Source organism: Macaca thibetana, chromosome 7, assembly GCF_024542745.1.
Source record: "Macaca thibetana thibetana isolate TM-01 chromosome 7, ASM2454274v1, whole genome shotgun sequence".
Taxonomy (NCBI): domain Eukaryota; kingdom Metazoa; phylum Chordata; class Mammalia; order Primates; family Cercopithecidae; genus Macaca; species Macaca thibetana.
In genome coordinates, this window is record NC_065584.1 from 71,086,677 (window position 1) to 71,105,589 (window position 18,913).

At 39.7% G+C, this 18,913-nt stretch overlaps 1 protein-coding gene across 1 annotated transcript in view; it reads left to right on the top strand.

Moving 5' to 3' along the window:
• The window catches only part of SLC25A21 (solute carrier family 25 member 21), a 506,446-nt gene extending 487,677 nt beyond the window's left edge, over nt 1-18,769 (top strand). Inside the window, exons 8-10 of the mRNA XM_050799224.1 lie at nt 13,725-13,906; nt 14,776-14,828; nt 17,931-18,769. Coding sequence (XP_050655181.1) covers nt 13,725-13,906; nt 14,776-14,828; nt 17,931-17,992 — 297 coding nt within the window. The 3' untranslated portion in view covers nt 17,993-18,769. The remainder of the gene's footprint in view (nt 1-13,724; nt 13,907-14,775; nt 14,829-17,930) is intronic.
• Nucleotides 18,770-18,913: the final 144 nt, after the last annotated feature.

The following is an 18,913-nucleotide window of genomic DNA, read 5'->3' on the forward strand; positions in this document are numbered from 1 at the left end:
AACAGCTCCTGAAGGAAACACTAAACATATAAAGAAACAACTGGTACCAGCCACTGCAAAAACATGCCAAATTGTAAAGACCATAGATACTAGGAAGAAACCACATCAATTCATGGGCAAAATAGCCAGCTAACATCATAATGATAGAATCAAATTCATACATAACTATATTAACTGTAAATGTAAATGGGCTAAATGCCCTGATTAAAAGACACAGACTGGCAAATTGGATAAAGAGTCAAGACCCATCAGTGTGCTGTATTCAGGAGACCCATCTCACATGCAAAGACACACATAGACTCAAAATAAAGGGATGGAGGAAAATCTACCAAGCAAATGGAAAGCAAAAAAAGAACAGGGGTTGCCATCCTAATCACTGATAAAATAGACTTTGAACCAACAAAGATGAGAAGAGACAAAGAAGGCCATTACATAATGGTAAAGGGATCAACTCAATGAGAAGAGCTGTTTATCCTAAATATATGCACCCAATACAGGAGCACCCAGATTCATAAAGCAAGTTCTTAGAGACCTACAAAGAGACTTAGACTCCCACAAAATAATAATAGGAGACTTTAAAACTCCACTGTCAATATTAGACAGATCAATGAGACAGAAGGTTAACAAGTATATGCAGGACCTGAACTCAGCTCTGCAACAAGCAGACCTAATAGACATCTACAGAACTCTCCTTCCCAAATCAACAGAATGTACATTCTTCTCAGCACCACATCACACTTATTCTAAAATTGACCACATAATTGGAAGTAAAGCACTCCTCAGCAAATGTAAAGGAACAAAAATCACAACAAACTGTCTCTCATACCACAGTGCAATCAAATTAGAACTCAGGATTAAGAAACTCACTCAAAACTGCTCAACTACATGGAAATTGAACAACTTGCTCCTGAATGACTACTGGGAAAATAATGAAATGAAGGCAGAAATAAAGATGTTCTTTGAAACCAATGATAACAAAGACACAACATATGAGAATCTCTAGGACACATTTAAAGCAGTGAGTACAGAGAAATTTATAGCACAAAATGCCCACAAGAGAAAGCAGGAAAGATGTAAAATCGACACCCTAACATCACAATGAAAAGAACTAGAGAATCAAGAGCAATGGCATTCAAAACCTGGCAAAAGGCAAGAAATAACTAAGATGGGAACAGAACTGAAGGAGAAAGAGACACAAAAAAAACCCTTCAAAAAAACCAATGAATCCAGGAGCTGGTTTTTTGAAAAGATCAACAAAATAGATGGACCGCTAGCAAGACTAATAAAGAAGAAAAGAGAGAAGAATCAAATAGACACAATAAAAAATGATAAAGGAGATATCTCCACCGATCCCATAGAAATACAAACTGCAATCAGAGAATACTATAAACACCTCTACGCAAATAATCTAGAAAATATAGAAGAAATGGATAAATTCCTGGACACATACACCCTCCTGAGACTAAACCAGGAAGAATTTGAATCTCTGAATAGACCAATAACAGACTCTGATATTGATGCAATAATTAATAGGCTGCTAACCAAAAAAAAGTCCAGGACCGGACGGATTCACAGACGAATTCTACCAGAGGTACAAAGAGGAGCTGGTACCATTCCTTCTGAAACTATTCCAATCAATAGAAAAAGAGGGAATCCTCTCTCACTCATTTTATGAGGCCAGCATCATCCTGATACCAAAGCCTGACAGAGACACACACACAAAAAAAGAGAATTTTAGACCAATATCCCTGTTGAACATCAATGCAAAAATCCTCAGTAAAATACTGGAAAACCAAATACAGCAGCACATCAAAAAGCTTATCCATCAGGATCAAGTTGGCTTCATCCCTGGGATGCAAGCCTTGTTCAACATATGCACATCTGTAAATATAATCCATCACACAAACAGAACAAATGACAAAAACCACATGATTATCTCAATAGAGGCAGAAAAGGCCTTTGACAAAATTCAGCAGCCCTTCATGATAAACACTCTCAATAAACTAGGTATTGATGGAACGTATCTCAAAATAACAAGAGCTATTGATGACAAATGCACAGCCAATATCATACTGACTGGGCAAAAACTGGAAGCATTCCCTTTGGAAACTGGCACAAGACAGGGATGCCCTCTCTCACCACTCCTGTTTAACATAGTGTTGGAAGTTCTGGCCGGAGCAATCAGGCAAGAGGAAGAAATAAAGGGTATTCGATTAGAGAATAAGGAAGTCAAATTGTCACTGTTTGTAGATGACATGATTGTATATTTAGAAAACCCCATCATCTCAGCCCAAAATCTCCTTAAGCTGATAAGCAACTTCAGCAAAGTGTCAGGATACAAAATCAATGTGCAAAAATCACAAGCATTCTTATACACCAGTAACAGACAAACAGAGAGCCAAATCATGGATGAACTCCCATTCGCAATAGCTGCAAAGAGAATAAAATACCTAGGAATCCAACTTACAAGGGATGTGAAGGACCTCTTCAAGGAGAACTACAAACCACTGCTCAACGAAATAAAAGAGGACACAAACAAATGGAAGAATATTCCATGCTCATGGATAGGAAGAATCAATGTCGTGAAAATGGCCATACTGCCCAAAGTAATTTACGGATTCAGTGCCATCCCCATTAAGCTACCAATGACTTTCTTCACAGAATTGGAAAAAACTACTTTAAAGTTCATTTGTAACCAAAAAAGACCCGCATTGCCAAGACAATCCTAAGCAAAAAGAACAAAGCCGGAGGCATCATGCTACCTGACTTCAAACTATACTACAAGGCTACAGTAACCAAAACAGCATGGTACTGGTACCAAAACAGACATATAGACCAATGGAACAGAGCAGAGGCCTCAAAAATAACACCACCCATCTACAGCCATCTGATCTTTGACAAACCTGAGAAAAACAAGAAATGGGGAAAGGATTCCCTATTTAACAAATGGTGCTGGGAAAACTGGCTAGCCATAAGTAGAAAGCTGAAACTGGATCCCTTCCTTACTCCTTATATGAAAATTAATTCAAGATGGATTAGAGACTTAAATGTTAGACCTAAAACATAAAAACCCTAGAAGAAAACCTAGGTAATACCATTCAGGACATAGGCATGGGCAAGGACTTCATGTCTAAAACACCAAAAGCAATGGCAACAAAAGCCGAAATTGACAAATGGGATCTAATTAAAGTAAAGAGCTTCTGCACAGCAAAAGAAACTACCATCAGAGTGAACAGGCAACCTACAGAATGGGAGAAAATTTTTGCAATCTACTCATCTGACAAAGGGCTAATTTCCAGAACCTACAAAGAACTCAAACAAATTTACAAGAAAAAAACAAACAACCCCATCAAAAAGTGGGCAAAGGATATGAACAGACATTTCTCAAAAGAAGACATCTATACAGCCAACAGATACATGAAAAAATGCTCATCATCACTGGCCATCAGAGAAATGCAAATCAAAACCACAATGAGATACCATCTCACACCAGGTACAATGGCAATCATTAAAAAGTCAGGAAACAACAGGTGCTGGAGAGGATGTGGAGAAATAGGAACACTTTTACACTGTTGGTGGGACTGTAAACTAGTTCAACCATTGTGGAAAGCAGTGTGGCGATTCCTCAAGGATCTAGAACTAGAAATACCATTTGACCCAGCCATCCCATTACTGGGTATATACCCAAAGGATTATAAATCATGCTGCTATAAAGACACATGCACACGTATGTTTATTGCGGCACTATTCACAATAGCAAAGACTTGGAATCAACCCAAATGTCCATCAGTGACAGACTGGATTAAGAAAATGTGGCACATATACACCATGGAATACTGTGCAGCCATAAAAAAGGATGAGTTTGTGTCCTTTGTAGGGACATGGATGCAGCTGGAAACCATCATTCTCAGCAAAGTATCACAAGAACAGAAAACCAAACACTGCATGTTCTCACTCATAGGTGGGAATTGAACAATGAGATCACTTGGACACAGGAAGGGGAACATCACACACTGGGGCCTATTGTGGGGAGCAGGAAGCAGGGAGGGATAGCATTAGGAGATATACCTAATGTAAATGACGAGTTAATGGGCGCAGCACATACAACTTGGCACATGTATACATATGTAACAAACTTGTAGGTTGTGCACATGTACCCTAGAACTTGAAGTATAATTTTTTTAAAAAATATATTGCTACAGTAAATCTTGTGCAGTTCCTTCATGCAGGGATCCATCATAAGCTTCTTGTTGGTACCGCCTCTGGCTTGCAACCTTAAGGAAATGAAGGACTGTGTGGCAGCCTCCACTTCACCTATTGTGATAGTGATGTGCTACAGAGGGCATGGGAATGAGTCACAGAATTGAGTTCTGTAAAGAAATACTTTAGTGATACCCCCAAAATCATGTAACTCCTCGGGGGACCACCCTATTTGGTGAAGTACCAGGAGGAATTAAAGGGTGACTTAATTGCAGAGATGAAAGGAAATGTAATTTGGGCTGACATGAGGTGGGAAGATTCTAAGATTACATTTTAATGCTGAGTTTCCTTAAAAGAAAAGCCCCATTGCCGTCCTCTGCTCACTCTTGCCTTTTGCAGAGAAGCAGGCTTCCTGCCCTGTGTCCCTCATCACCCCCACTCCTCACTGGCTGACAAATCCTGCTTTCTCATCTTAACCTCCTTCTTCTGGCACATCCCTGGGTGAAACGCCTTCTTAACGACCCCAGACCCTAATCACAAAGACCTCTGAGATGGGCGATGTTTCTGTTTATCAAGCTAGCAGCCAGCTGGCCAGCCAACGAAGCCAGGTGTCAGAGCCCATGCTGGGAAAGGTAAAAGAGGAGGCATATGCCTCTTTCAGTGGACATATTTTATCCCCTCAAGTGCCGTTGCCTTAAATTACTTATGCTGTCTTTAGGTCTTGGCTGCGTAGTTTGAACTATATGGTTAAATTAGCTACAAATATGTAGGGTGTTAACTGTTTTGAGTCATATGATCACGTTTCTGATGTTGAATTTTTAGAGGTTGTGGGACATCACAGCCGCCAGCGTTTTGGGATCACTTCTTAATGTCTCTTGTTAAGTCACAAAGAGTCTATAAATAATATGTTCTGTCAGAGAAACTCATTGATCTCCCTGAAGAGGGGCTGGTAAACACATCTCGTCAGCTGTGCACGCACAGAAAGATCACACAGTATAATGGAAATAGCCAGAGAATTCTAGCAAGAAAACCTGGTGTTAATTCTCAATTCTGGTATTTACTAGTTAGCCATGTGTCTTTGGCAAACTTATACCTTCTCTCTGTCTCAGTTTTCTCATTTGTGACTGGAAATATTAATTTCAGCCTTAAAATATTTGCAAGGGAAGTAAACCATTTTTAAAACCTGCAAGTATTGTTTTCCATATTATTATCACAGAATAAGGTCAATGCATGCAATATTCATTAATATTTCAGACTACTCAGCTCCAGTTTAGTTATATCACATGATTTATAAGAAAAATCAGAAAATATTTAGAGGAAAAGATCCATAGATGAGGAAATAATACATACTACTTATAAATAAATATTCAAAAGGAATTTTTTAAAAAGTGTACTGGAAATAAAATGCTATTGCAGTAACAGAGAGATTTTATTTTTAATTTTAATTTTTCTAAAGACAGTCTCACTATATTGCCAAGGCTGGTCTCAAACTCCTGGCCTCAAGCTATCCTCCCACCTTGGCCTCCCAAAGTTAATAACAGTTTTTAAATTCCAGTGAATTACATCAAGAGTAGTTAACAGTTGCTTGCCCTTGCAATTGAGCAAAGTGTTGGAGTAAAATGGTTTAGGCTTATTGGTGAGGAACATCAATTAAGTACAAGAAATGTTCCCTAATTGGTGACAGTTGGAGCTAATTATGGAATTAAGTTGGACATTTTAAATAACATAATATATTTGTAATATTAATATTCATTTACATAATTTATGTGTGATCCATTCAAAATACTTGACTTAGGCTAGGTGGCATTCTGAATTCACTCCTAGTCTTGTGATTCTGGGATTTTTATTTTCTGTCACTTAAGTCTTCTCTTGGCCTAAGAGGTGATCTCCTTGCATGTTGAATTAGGGTGCAGCCCTGAGAGGCAAGTGTACATGTCTCTAAAACTGATTGACATGTGGCAATCTCAGAGTCCCCAATACTTTGGCTTCTTCACTTCTAAATAATAGGACTTTAGCTCTCTTTTGACTAATTCAAGATTATATCCCTTTGTAAGGTAGCAAATTTCTGTATGGCTCAGGTACCTCATCTGCTCGGGGGTTCTGTGGGGCTTAAATATACAAAGGGCTTAACCCAGTACCTGACTCATAGTGAGTGTCTTATTCTCATCTTCTTCCTCCAATTTTTAAAATAAATTAATGGAAAAAGGCAAAATGATACTCCAGGTCATGTGATTCTCAATTCAGAGAGCTAGCCATACAGCTAATATGGTGACTCACCATAATAATATGTCTTCTGTTGACTTCCTTAACAGCCAACAACTGGCCAAGCTTTAAGAGGCAGAAGCTAGATACCATCTTACAGGACTCAGAGAGTGAAATCCCAGGAGGAATTTCCTCTCCATACTGTATGTTTGCCCTCCATTTTTTTCACATTCCCCCTTCAGTACTAATCACATTGAACTGGGATAGTTGCTTAGACACCCACTTCCAGTCCCCTCTCTGGACCATTTACCTTCATACCCAACTCTAGCACCCAGTGTAAGACTGGACATATACAGACACCCAATAAATCTTTGTTGGCTGGATTCACAATGAATGAATCAGTCACAAGAAGCAATATGACATAATGGTTAAGAAACATAGACTTGGGAGTCAGAAGGAGCTGGGCTCAAATCCAGGCTCCACCTCTTACAGGCAGTGTGATCTTGGACAACTGACTTAACTTTTTATGTCTCATGTCCTTACCTGTAAAATGGTGTTATATGCCTAACTCATAGGGTTTGTTATATCATATATACATTTTTTATATACTTTTTCACATATGACATTGTGCCTGGCAATAAATATTATTAATAATAGCATTATTACTCATAATAGTATGAAAAAATACAAATATTATACCATGTATAGCATTTTTTGTTGCTATTTACTTTTGCTATTAATTTCCTTGTTATTTATTATTATGGTTATCAGCAGAAATGCTGTACTCACTGCTAGCCAGTACAAAATGACCCATTCAAACTATGAGATAGATATCACTTAGATCAGGCAACCCCACTGATAGCCATTCTGGCTTTGGACTGAGCTAAGGATAGGAGAGGTTGAACAGATTTAACATCATTGCCTTCAGTTGTGCAGCCTTGAAGAAACTACCCCTGCTTCCACCAAGGAAAGCTTCAAAATGCTTCCCAACACATCCAGAGCCCCTTAGGGTCAGTGATTAAGATGAATCTTAGAGCATCAGTTATCCAGCCCAAGGATCCAAAGAGGGTGAATGATCAACTTAATTAAGCAGTAGTTTTCAGACTTTACCATCCATCAGAATAACTTGGAGGACTTGTTCAAATACATTGCTGTAGCTGGGCTCCATTTCCAGATTCACTGGTCTGGGGTGGAACCTCAATTTTGATTTCTAATGAGTTCCCACATGGTGCTGATGGTGGTGGTGTGGGGAACACACTTTGAGAATCACAGAGTTCATGGATATGGTTGAGGTGTGAGTAACTAGACTCCAGAGCAGGATTGTGTGTGGAAATCATTTTATTTAGGTGAATTGCCTGAGAACCCCTGTGAAAATTAGGGCTTCCTGTTTTTAGCCTCTTTGTTTTCAACCCTGCACTGCCCTTTCCTTACTTCATAAACATATTGGTAGGGAAAATGGTCTCATGAAGTTGTTTTCAAGCTTTTACAAGCCTAATAAATCAACAGACACACTCCCCAGAAAAGCTCATCTACAGAGACACAGAAGCTGATATGATTTGGCCTTGTGTCCCCACCCAAATCTCATCTTATAGTTCCCATAATTCCCACACGTTGTGGGAGGGACCTAGTGGGAGATGATTGAATCATGGGGGCGGGTTTTCCCATGCTGTTCTCATGATAGTGAATGGGTTTCATGAAGGCTGATGGTTTTAAAAACAGGAGTTTCCCTGCACAAGCTCTTTTTTTTGCTTGCTGCCATCCACGTAAGATGTGACTTGCTCTTCCTTGCCTTCCACCGTGATTGTAAGGCCTCCCCAGCCATGTGGAACTGTAAGTCCAGTTAAACCTCTTTCTTTTGGAAATTGCCCAATCTGGGGTATGTCTTTATCAGGAGCGTGAAAATGGACTAATACAGAAGCATTGCTTGGTTCTTAGACTCCTCCCCCACCAACCCACCCACTAACTCTTAAGAGTATAAGAAGAAAAACTATGCCTGGAGGCAAAGTCTTGGGTTCACTTGGATGTAACAAAAAATCCCTTCTTATACTTAACTTTTCAGTTAACCCATTTGTAAAATAGGAATAATAATAATAGTTCGTAACTCAAAGGTTGTGAAGATTAACAGATGTAATGCTTAGACATTTGCACTTAGCAGTATCTGGCACAAAATATGTACTTCAATCAATGTTTATTTTTATTAAAATTGTTACCTCTTCTGTGAGCTGGGGAAGACATGTTTTAACCTGGAGTGAGTTGCTTGTGGGAAGAGAGGAGGCCAAGAGAAAGGCTGGAAATGTAGGGTCCTGGGCTGCTGGAGGTGGGGCGGTAGGACGGAAGGCAGCAGGCAGCTGTCCTGGATGCTGCCTGGGTACCACCCAGGGGCTTGCAGAGGCATCCTCAGGGGTAACAGGGGTCTGGGTAGAGGCGACAGCCACACTCAACTTGCTTTCTTCAGCTCCGAGCATCTTGGTTTCAGCATGGCCACCCGTCCTCTCCACTTCCCCCATCCCACTACTCCCCACAAAAGCTCACTATGTTCAATGAAATGGGTTCCTGTATTGCTTGTTTTCTCCTCTGACTCAGGTTCCAAGTTGAGGACCCCTTATTTCATGGTTAACCAGTAAAGAATCATTGTCTGAGGGTTTTTCTCCCTGATGACGCAACTTGCCTGCTAGGTAACTCCAAAATGCTATGCAAATTCAATTTGCCTAGGGGTTTTAACCATCACAATGACAGTGAAATCATTGACCAACTCACAGAGATGTCTATGTCTTAGATAGCTTCAAAGGAAAGTTTCTAAATAAGTACCAAATAATGACCCAGCCCCACCCAAGGACTAGGGTTGGAACTTTCTCCTCCACACCATCGTCCTGTCCCCAGGCTTATTAGGGCCCTGTGTTGCTGACAAGGAGGTTGTCCACCAGAGCAGTTTGGATGAGCTCAGCAGCATTAGCACTAGGGAGTGCTCTGCATTATTCCTGAACCTGATTTGGCAGCAGCTATGAAGACCCTCTCCTCCAGGTGCCGTGAGGGCAGCTTCCAAGGGAGGTGCTTTTCCCTGGCCACACGGTACCAGAAAGCCAAGGAAGGGTCCAGTGTGTTGGATGGCTCCTGCATGATGGCTCTCTGGCCACAGCCACTAGTAGGGATCCTGGTGCCTTCTCTACATGTGGACTCCACATGCTTTGTCCCCTGCTCCCAATCTTTTTCAAGACTATGCCTCTTCTCCAGGGCTTCCATTTTTATGATCAAGATTCTAATTTGAAAGTAAAAACACTAAACCATTACCTTTTTCTCTCTCTTTGTGGTCCTGCTACAAGAATCCTCATTCTTTTTGAGGCAAGTAGATGCCTCTTTCTACTAGGGAAAAGGTCAGGAAATCTAAGACCAAAGAGCCCAGAGAGTACTATGTCAATTGTCAATTGCTTTTGTTTGTTTGTTTGTTTTCCTAAAATCTGGCCACAGCCTGCCATATCATGTTGTTCTGTGTGAGTCGCTGAGCAATAGAACTGGGCAACCCCAGGTTAGCTCTGTCTCTGTGACCTGAAAGTCTGAATTTATCCACTCTGAAATACTCCACTTTCCAAATGCCCGATACCTTGTCATGCCCCCATGTTAATACCTTCTGAGAGAAAGACAGAAATACAACGTTGTCATAAGGATTCACTTCCAGCCTGGAAGACATTAAGTCTTGAGAAAAAAAAAATGATTAAGGATTAAGCCTGATTCTCATAGTTTCTACAAAAAATAAATAAGTATAAACATTGATAGACCAGTCAGCAAACATTTATTTAGTACCTACTGTGTACTCTGCAAAACAGATGACACAAAGAGGAGTAACACATGCTCCTATGCTATGCAGATTCACAGCCCTGCAGGGAAGAGAGATACATGCAAAAATATACCTAACACTAAGTGGGCCATAGCAAAGGTGAGGACTGTTGTTCAGACAGTATCTTGAGAGTAGGGGAGAAGATAAATCAATTTTGACAGGGGATCTGTAAAACTTCCTTGGGTGAATGGGATTTAAGCAGGACCTTAAAGGGCAGTGAGATTGCTATAGGTGAATATGATGGAGAAAGACATTCTAGGCTGCAGGAATCATTTGAAGAAAAGCGTGGAGTTGGGAAAGTACTTGGTATGTTTGAGTAATTATGAATTAACCAGTGTGACCATAGTATGGATTCAGGGTAGGGTGTAGAAGTGGAAGCTGGAAACATAAGTTGGAAGCATATTGAGGGTAGGGGAAAGAAATCAATGGCCAAGTGAGCCAGTTTGTCTTTATTCTCTGCGCATCCAGGAAGTATTGAGGGTCTTTGAGTAGGAAGATACCAGAAGCAGATCTGTTTTTCTAAAAAGAGAACCCCGATATCACTGTGAAGAATAGATCCTAGAAGGCAGGAAGGAAGCAAGACTTGGTAAAGGTAATGGGAACTTGATCTAAAGCCAGAGAGGTGGCAGTGGCCAGGAGAGGATGAACGGGAGAGGCATCTGAGATGCTGCATTCATTCGAGGATGGCTGGTGGTACGTGGCAAAGAAAGCAGAGGTGAGCTGAGAGGGTTGTCCTTGCACACGCAGGCCCAGCTGGGGATGCTGGATTCAAGCAGGGTCAAGGAAGAGACTGACTACGGGCCCAGAAGCCAGTGGTCAGGGATAGCCTCATGGCCATCCCAAGCAAATTCTTTTCCTCCCTAGAATGCCCACAGGGGTAGCAACTGACCATCTGCTTTGCCAGTGTGGAACATCAAAATCACTGATTCTTAGACTCAGGTCCTTATCTGGCAGCCTTAGGAGCCCTGGAGAGCTTTTTAAACAATTTGTAGGCACCTTCCTATGAGGTTCTGATCTGGGACCCCCGAGATGGGTCTGCAGCGGGACCCAGGCATCTGTATTTTGTAAAATTGCCAGATGATTCTGAAGCACAGCTGGATTGGGGAACCACTGTGGGATCTTACTCTTGTACTGGGAAATGTATAAAAAACAAAGGTGGGCCGGACATGGTGGCTCACACCTGTAATCCCAACACTTTGGGAGGCCAAGGCAGGCAGATCACCTGAGGTCAGGAGTTCGAGACCAGCCTGGCCAACATGGTGAAACCCCATCTCTACTGAAAATACAAAAAATTAGTTGGGCATGATGGCACCTACCTGGAATCCCAGCTACTCAGGAGGCTGAGGCAGGAAAATCACCTGAACCCAGGAGGTGGAGGTTGCTGTGAGCCAAGATCCTGCCACTGCACTCCAGCCTGGGCAACAGAGTGAGACTCCATCTTAAATAAATAAATAAATACAAAGGTGGACACTTACTCCTGCTAGTGAACACTATGATATGATGACCTGGAGACCTAAGCTTTTGGTTTCCAATGCCATCTCTCAAGCACAATGACCATCACTGAGTCTCTTTGTTCACCTTCCATCCCCAACTTTGGTCCTCAGCAAACACACCAGCCAGTCTCCCAAACTTCCCAGAAGGACAATGTGTATACAAATCATCGTTTCCATTCTTGTCCTTAATTGAAAAAGAAAGAGAGCTTTGCAATGTCACGGGGATTTCAAGAAAGCATCTTTTCACAGAATGTTTTGCATCTTTAGAAAACAGGCTACATAAAAATACTATTCATTTTCTGCCAGGTTTGTGCAACACTTATAACATTTTTACTTATATTATTGTTTTTATTTATCAGAAAAATGATACAATTTAGAGGTAAGGTAGGGGTTAAAAACTTCCCTTGTATACACTGGGCTCTAGGTGATTCAGTGACTCATCCGAGGTCAGACAACCAGAGCTGGTCTAGAATTCACTGTCCTCCTGAGCTCCAGTTCTGCTTCTGTGCCATAATGGAGAGGAGTAACATAAAGGCATTTTTCTCTCCTTGTAAAAGAGAAAAAATGGGGGGAGAGGGAATTATTTAAACACACCTCACTCATACTGCAATCACTGCATTGTTTTTCCTGTTGAAACACCCTGTTGGTTTTCAAATCCCTTTAAACCTCCCCGGCACCTGTATGGCCCAGATCCAGGAATTATTACCAAACCCTTGCTTTTTATATTTAGCCACATAGGAGTTTCTGTGATGGTAACTGGCTCTTGGTTCAGCTGAAAATTTCAGAGCCCTCAGAAGTTTTCTTCTTTCATAGAGGCTGGAAGCATGTAATGCTCAGACCTGAATTTTCTTGTTTAACTTAAGCATGGTATGCTTCCCCTCTGGATAAAATAGTGTTGTGGCACAGCACTATATTATTCCTCTGTGATGATCCCTCTAAAATATCAATCAAAAAAAGAGGGCAGGGAAAAGATAGGGTGGGGGGTCAGAGTCAGCAGCTTATAGTATGTGATATGACCTCTCTTCAGAGAACAGAGGACTGAAAACATAGAACTGAGGTTGGCAACATAATGAGAACTTCCCAGCAAATTCATTATAGCAAATCATAATGTGAGCTCAGAGGGCACAAAAATAGGCCAAAGGAAAGTGACTCCCACATAAGACCTAATTAAGTACTTTGATGTCAGAAAGCAGTGTGGGGGGCGGGGGTGGAAAATCAAATCAGACTGACGTGAAGGGCCTAAATTCTAACAGAAAGAAGAAATATTTCTCTTTTACTCACTCTTGCTCTCTCTTTCTCAGTTTCTTCCTTTGCCGTGGAGGAAGAACAAGATTCCGAAACAATGGATTGTAAATTCTTCAGTCAATTAGTCCAGTGACTTACTACTGTTTATAATGCACAGAATATCACAGGCTGTTTTGCAGCTGCCCCAAGTTGGTTTGTTAATAACAGGAAGCTAGCACTTCTCAGTACAGTGGATCAGCCACACGTGAAAATAAATGCAAAAAACCTGGCAGGGAATAGCAGCAGACCGAGAGTAGCCTTGATTTAATTTAACATTTGGGGGTCCACACACAAATGAGCATTTTAGTAGGCTTCATGGTGGAAGTTGCTGTCATTTGTAAAATATTCTGGCCAATTAGCTAATAGTGTGCTTGGATTTCTCCTGTTTTGATACAGTAATACTAAGTACATTGTGAAGCCCAATTATACAAATCATCCCCATATGCCATACCAGTCTTTCTTTATGAACTGTGTTTATAAATCCTGTGTGAGGAAATGTGTACTTCAGCAATTTAGACCATGTGTAAAAACATAGCCAATGGGATTGTCAAGAAAACAAGTTCCAGCCTAGGAAATCCTAATGTGTTCCGCTGGAATAACAGGAGGGTGCCGGGAGTGCAATGCTCTGCTTAAATACATATTGCTTTATAGTGTTTAACCGACTTAGGGGCTTCCGCTCCCCTTTCTGTTATATTATTCTTCTTTTCTTTTAGGATCCAACCTTGGAGTTTTTGAGAAAATTTGGGATTGGTCTTCTCTCGGGGACAATAGCCTCAGTCATTAACATCCCTTTTGATGTTGCCAAAAGTAGGATTCAAGGGCCTCAACCAGTTCCTGGAGAGATCAAGTACAGAACCTGTTTTAAAACAATGGCAACAGTCTATCAGGAAGAAGGGTAACATAACACATTCTTATTTTAATAAATGTATAAGGCTCACGTATTGTTAAAACTGAATTGTCCTTCCATTTAGATGAGAACCAGTAAGCCCTCCTAAGTGGAGCTTGTGTCTAAGAAACTCTGCAAATATGTATGACAAGCTTTCCAAGACAATAAAATAATAAGATGTTGTAAACATGTGCTTACACCATCAAGTGACAATATGCTGTGTGTTTGCCATAGAATGCCAAGATGAACTTTTTACTTGACAGTTTGCATAATATAGTATTGTATGTTATATGTCCTATTAATATAAACACAGGAGAATAATTGTCTTCTGACTCTAAATCCCATCAAAATGCCACCTAATTATATTCTCCTGGGAGAATTATAGAGTTCTGTCAAGATAATTTTAAAAATTTAAAGTATGTGCATTTTTCTGATTTTTTAAAATCTTACTTTCTGTTTCGTCGCCGCTCTTTTCCTCAAGTAAACAAGTAATATTTTATTATTTTGATATAAACTGCATCATATTTCCTAATGTAAAGACTGAGTTTGTGGTCTTTTAAATTCAATTACAAAAGTCATTCTGTCCATATACACAGCTGTCTTGAAAGTAAGACCTGTCTTGAAAGCAAAAGCATCTCGCTGATGAAAGTCATGTTTCTGATTGGGCAGGACCAGCAGAGTTGGGTAATAAAGAATTGATTAACTCTTTCCCCACATCCAGTTTGCTGCAGAGAATACTAAGATGCTGTCTGCTTTGAGATGTATATAATTCCAAATAATTTATTTTTTTAAATGCTGGGCCCCCATCTCAATAAAGCTAAGGTACAACTCCATTTATTTTCAGAATAAGAATGTTTCTCTTTCCCTTCCTATTACAGGATTTTAGCTTTGTACAAAGGCCTGCTTCCCAAGATTATGAGACTTGGACCAGGTAATGATATTTTGATTATTTAATCCTTCCTTCTTTCTTGTTCTGTTGTCTCCTTTTTTGTTATTTGTGTCCATCAGCAACAAAATAAAGGTTTACCACTTTGTAAAAGACAAAAACCTTGGAATATAAAGTTGTCTATGAGTGTCTGAGATACTGAAGACATCCATTAGAAATGTTCTACCTTTGTTTATTAAGTACTATTTATGACCTTGCTGGAGGCTGACAGAAGCCAAAACCCAGCTTAAGTCAATAGGAAGAAGCCACAGGCAGTAGGAGTTTGAGTAAGAGCCGAGGTGTATGCAGTGGCTTCTGGCTAAAGGGGAGGCTTTTCACTGAGTGAGGGACCAGCCCAATTAAACGTTTCCTCGTGCTCCTAATTCATTCTTGCTCCTGCCTCAACTTCATTTCAAAAAGAGAAAAGGAGGACAGCTTGCCTCCATGAACAGCAAAAGCCACTCATCTTCACAGTCACCTCTGGGGAGTGGTGACACCGTAACTAGCCGCTTACCTCTGCTGGCCTTTGTCAGCATGACGCTGGAGGCTTCTGGCTCAGGGCCTCACTTCAGAACGCCAACCCACAAAAAAACCGGCTGCCATTCCCACAGGGAGAATCGGCTGCCTCTGTGTAAATAGATAAGAAAATAACTGCTGCAGACTCAACTGCCAGGGCAGATAGTATTGGATTATAAGCAACCTTGCGAATAAGTACAAAACTATACTCTAGACCACACATATTTTTTTATCAGGTTATACTCACCTATTTATACATACTGGTAATATTTCCTAGAACCTTCTCCTACTCCTCCGCTCTCCCCTTTGCAGTTCCTCCCTTTTAATACTACTGTCCTCCTACCCTACTACACAAACACACATCCACATTCACCTTTAGATCTCAGCCCAATGAACCAACATTTCTATTAATCTAAGATAGAGAACAACAGTCTGTAAATTGAAGACGGTGAACAGCTCACACTTTCATATATTTAGGAAACACTTCCACAATTCCCAACCCATCTATCCCAATCTTTATAGGCCTTTACACATGGATTTTGCTTCATATTTGGGATTCAGATCTACCTTCCGTTAGTCATTGGCCCGTGTGTAAAAGCTAACCCAGTAATAGAATGTGGGGAATTTTGTGCATCTCTGCCAGTATGTGGTGTTTTTCCTTCACCACAGAGTAAAAACCTGCTGGTAGACCTAATATGAGAGGAAATCACAGCACCAGCCCTAAACCAACTTTCTCAGAAAGGAATGGGCCTAAAAAGGGTGGTGACAAGGGAGAGGTTAGCTAAAATTGTAATTGACTGGAACCTTCATCCAAAACTCTTAAATAATCTGACCCCAAGTTTTGTTACAGGATTGCAAATGTTTGGTTGGCTTTTTAAATGTTTCGCATGAGGGGTCCTGAGTTGCTGTGGTGTTATACCCAAAGAAAAGCGTTCTTGAACTGACTGTCCAGGCTAAGCCAAACTGTGAATATCTGGAAACCACTCACAGACCTGCCCTCCACTTCATTCCAAATGTGTGCATCACAGCGACTTCAAACCAAAGAAACCTAGAAAGAAAGGTACCACTGAGTTAAGATTAAGACTTTTGAATGAAGGGTGAATTTTTTCTTAAAGAATGAGAGAGAGACGTAAAAAAATAGTAATAAAAATAAAAGAAAACAAAAAAGAAAAAGAAATGTGAGCCTGGAATTTTTGTTGTTTGTTCTGGAGAAACATCCAGCATTTTTATAATAGCCTTAGCAGCTCAGCGTGGCTAACAATCAGATACCTTCCATGAAAGAATCTTGAAGTCTGTGATTTAAACTTCAGCTATTACTAGGCCAAAAACTAACCCAACTCTGCATATTCTTGTCTTAATGGTTAATAAGAATAAATGCAGCAATTACTTACATATTAATAACCCTCTGTAGCGCAGCTCTTTTTGTTTGTCAGAGTTCCAAGAGGTCTAGAGCAGCTGAGAGAGGACTAATAGAGTATCTTCATGGGTTAAAAATGAAAATTACAGGCAGATAATTATCTTTGGTATATAGTTACACAAACATGTGCAGCCTGTAGATTTAAAAAAACAAAAAAAATGTATGGCAGTATGTTCAAAATAACTAAGACCCAAATCAAGTTCTATTTCTTTCCATCAGAAGTCAATCTTCTATTCATGCAGCCAAGTCTTCTGTAAGTTGTGTTCATGATATTTGTCCAAATTTTGATTTTGTAATGTTTTTCACACAGTTAGACATAAAAGGATAAGAAGAGATTATCCTGAAGGGCACAGGACACATGCTATTTACTGCATCAAATAGAACATAAAATGATCCACGTACAAATTCTTCTCCCAGTGGCTAGGTATCCAGCAGCCTTAGTGACTGCTTTTCTGTATCATATTCCTGTTGACATACTACAGAGCATGTCTCTTCACAACTAGTTATGTAGCTGTTTTCTTCCAAGACAAATGGTGGTCTCATGCCATCCAACCCCTACTACCAAATTTTCAAGTTCAAATCCATATACACCCGAAGCAGATAAAAGGAATGAAGGTTAGCTTTCAACCTGCTTTTGTTAGGTTTTGCAATACAGATTTTTTAAATATTCAGAATCTAATTTCCACATTGCAATGCAGTTTGAAAGCTATGACAGAAAACTAGACTCATCCATCAAGCACCATCTTAGAGATTTCCTTCTTGAATGCAATTAAGACTGCTAATTATGGACTGGAAAAGATAAATCCTTAGCCTACACATGAAGAATCTGAAGGTTTCTGTTTGCAGGAAAGCCACATGCCCTTACATGACTAAATATGTCTATATTTATTTACTTTTAAAAATTAAAAGTGCCTGAAAAAGAATCTGATGAGAAATGATGAAAGTTGCAAAAACTCATGGGGGAAAAATGTATTTGGAGACTCAAGATGGTATTGATTTTATCCTGAGAATTTTCCACAGTAGTTTGTATCTTTGTATTGAAGCTCCAGAACTGCTGATTCTGAACAGCCTCTGCCCGACAGGCTGTGTGAGACATCATGGATTCAGAAACCCAGTGGGAAAGCCAGTGCTATTCCAGAGGATTTGCAATAAAAAACAGCTCTTTTCTTTTCTAGGTGGTGCAGTGATGCTGCTGGTTTATGAATACACCTATTCATGGCTTCAGGAGAACTGGTGATTGCCTAGGAAGTGTTTTTCCCCCTTGAGATAATGGATATTTGCTATGCAGCACCATGAAGAAGAGAGACTATCGACCAGCCAGGTGTATAATTATGAAAGAGAAAACTGTTCAAGAACAAAATCTATTTTAATACTTTAAAAATATCTATAGACAACTTGAGATGATACTTTGGCTGTATAAATAAAACTGTGAGAAGAAAAAATAATATGGAACAATGAGGTATTTAAAGTGAATATAGGAAAATAGCATAGAAATCATATATTTTGTAAAAGAAATATAAACTTTGTCTTCTATGTTCCTCTTCACTGCTTCACAATGAAAATTCATTGTATTGATCAGTATTTTTTTCTAAGAGGTCTAGAAATGCTTAAACTATTGAAAATAACTCAAATCATTCAAAGACTGGGTTAAAAAAAGTTAAGCCAAAATTTAAACAGTTTTTATAATGAATTAAATTATTCCATAAATAATATTTAAAGAGCACAAGAAAAATGCTTTAAAGTGCACTAAAATGACCTTTTTAGAATGTTTAATTTTATGAATACTATGTTAAAATGTAAATCTGTTGGTTTTCTGTAGTATCTATGCACATATCAGCTCTATTTTCCTACATCTACTTTATATCTCACATTGCTGTAAGATAATAAACAGGTATTTTAAAACATTGTTTAGAACAGAATGTTAAAACACTGTTGTTTAAGCATGTATTTTTAAATCATGATATCCCAAATCTCTTCTAACAAGTAGGAAACATGCAATAAAATTTACTTTGCTTCTCATAGTTCTCTTTGAAGACAAGTTTTGTTGATGAGATATTTTCACGTTAAATCACAAATTGGAAGCACCTTTGGACCCATTTGTCAGCCATCAGTATTTACATCCAAATACCTTTGTTCAACATGCCTACCTGCGCCATTT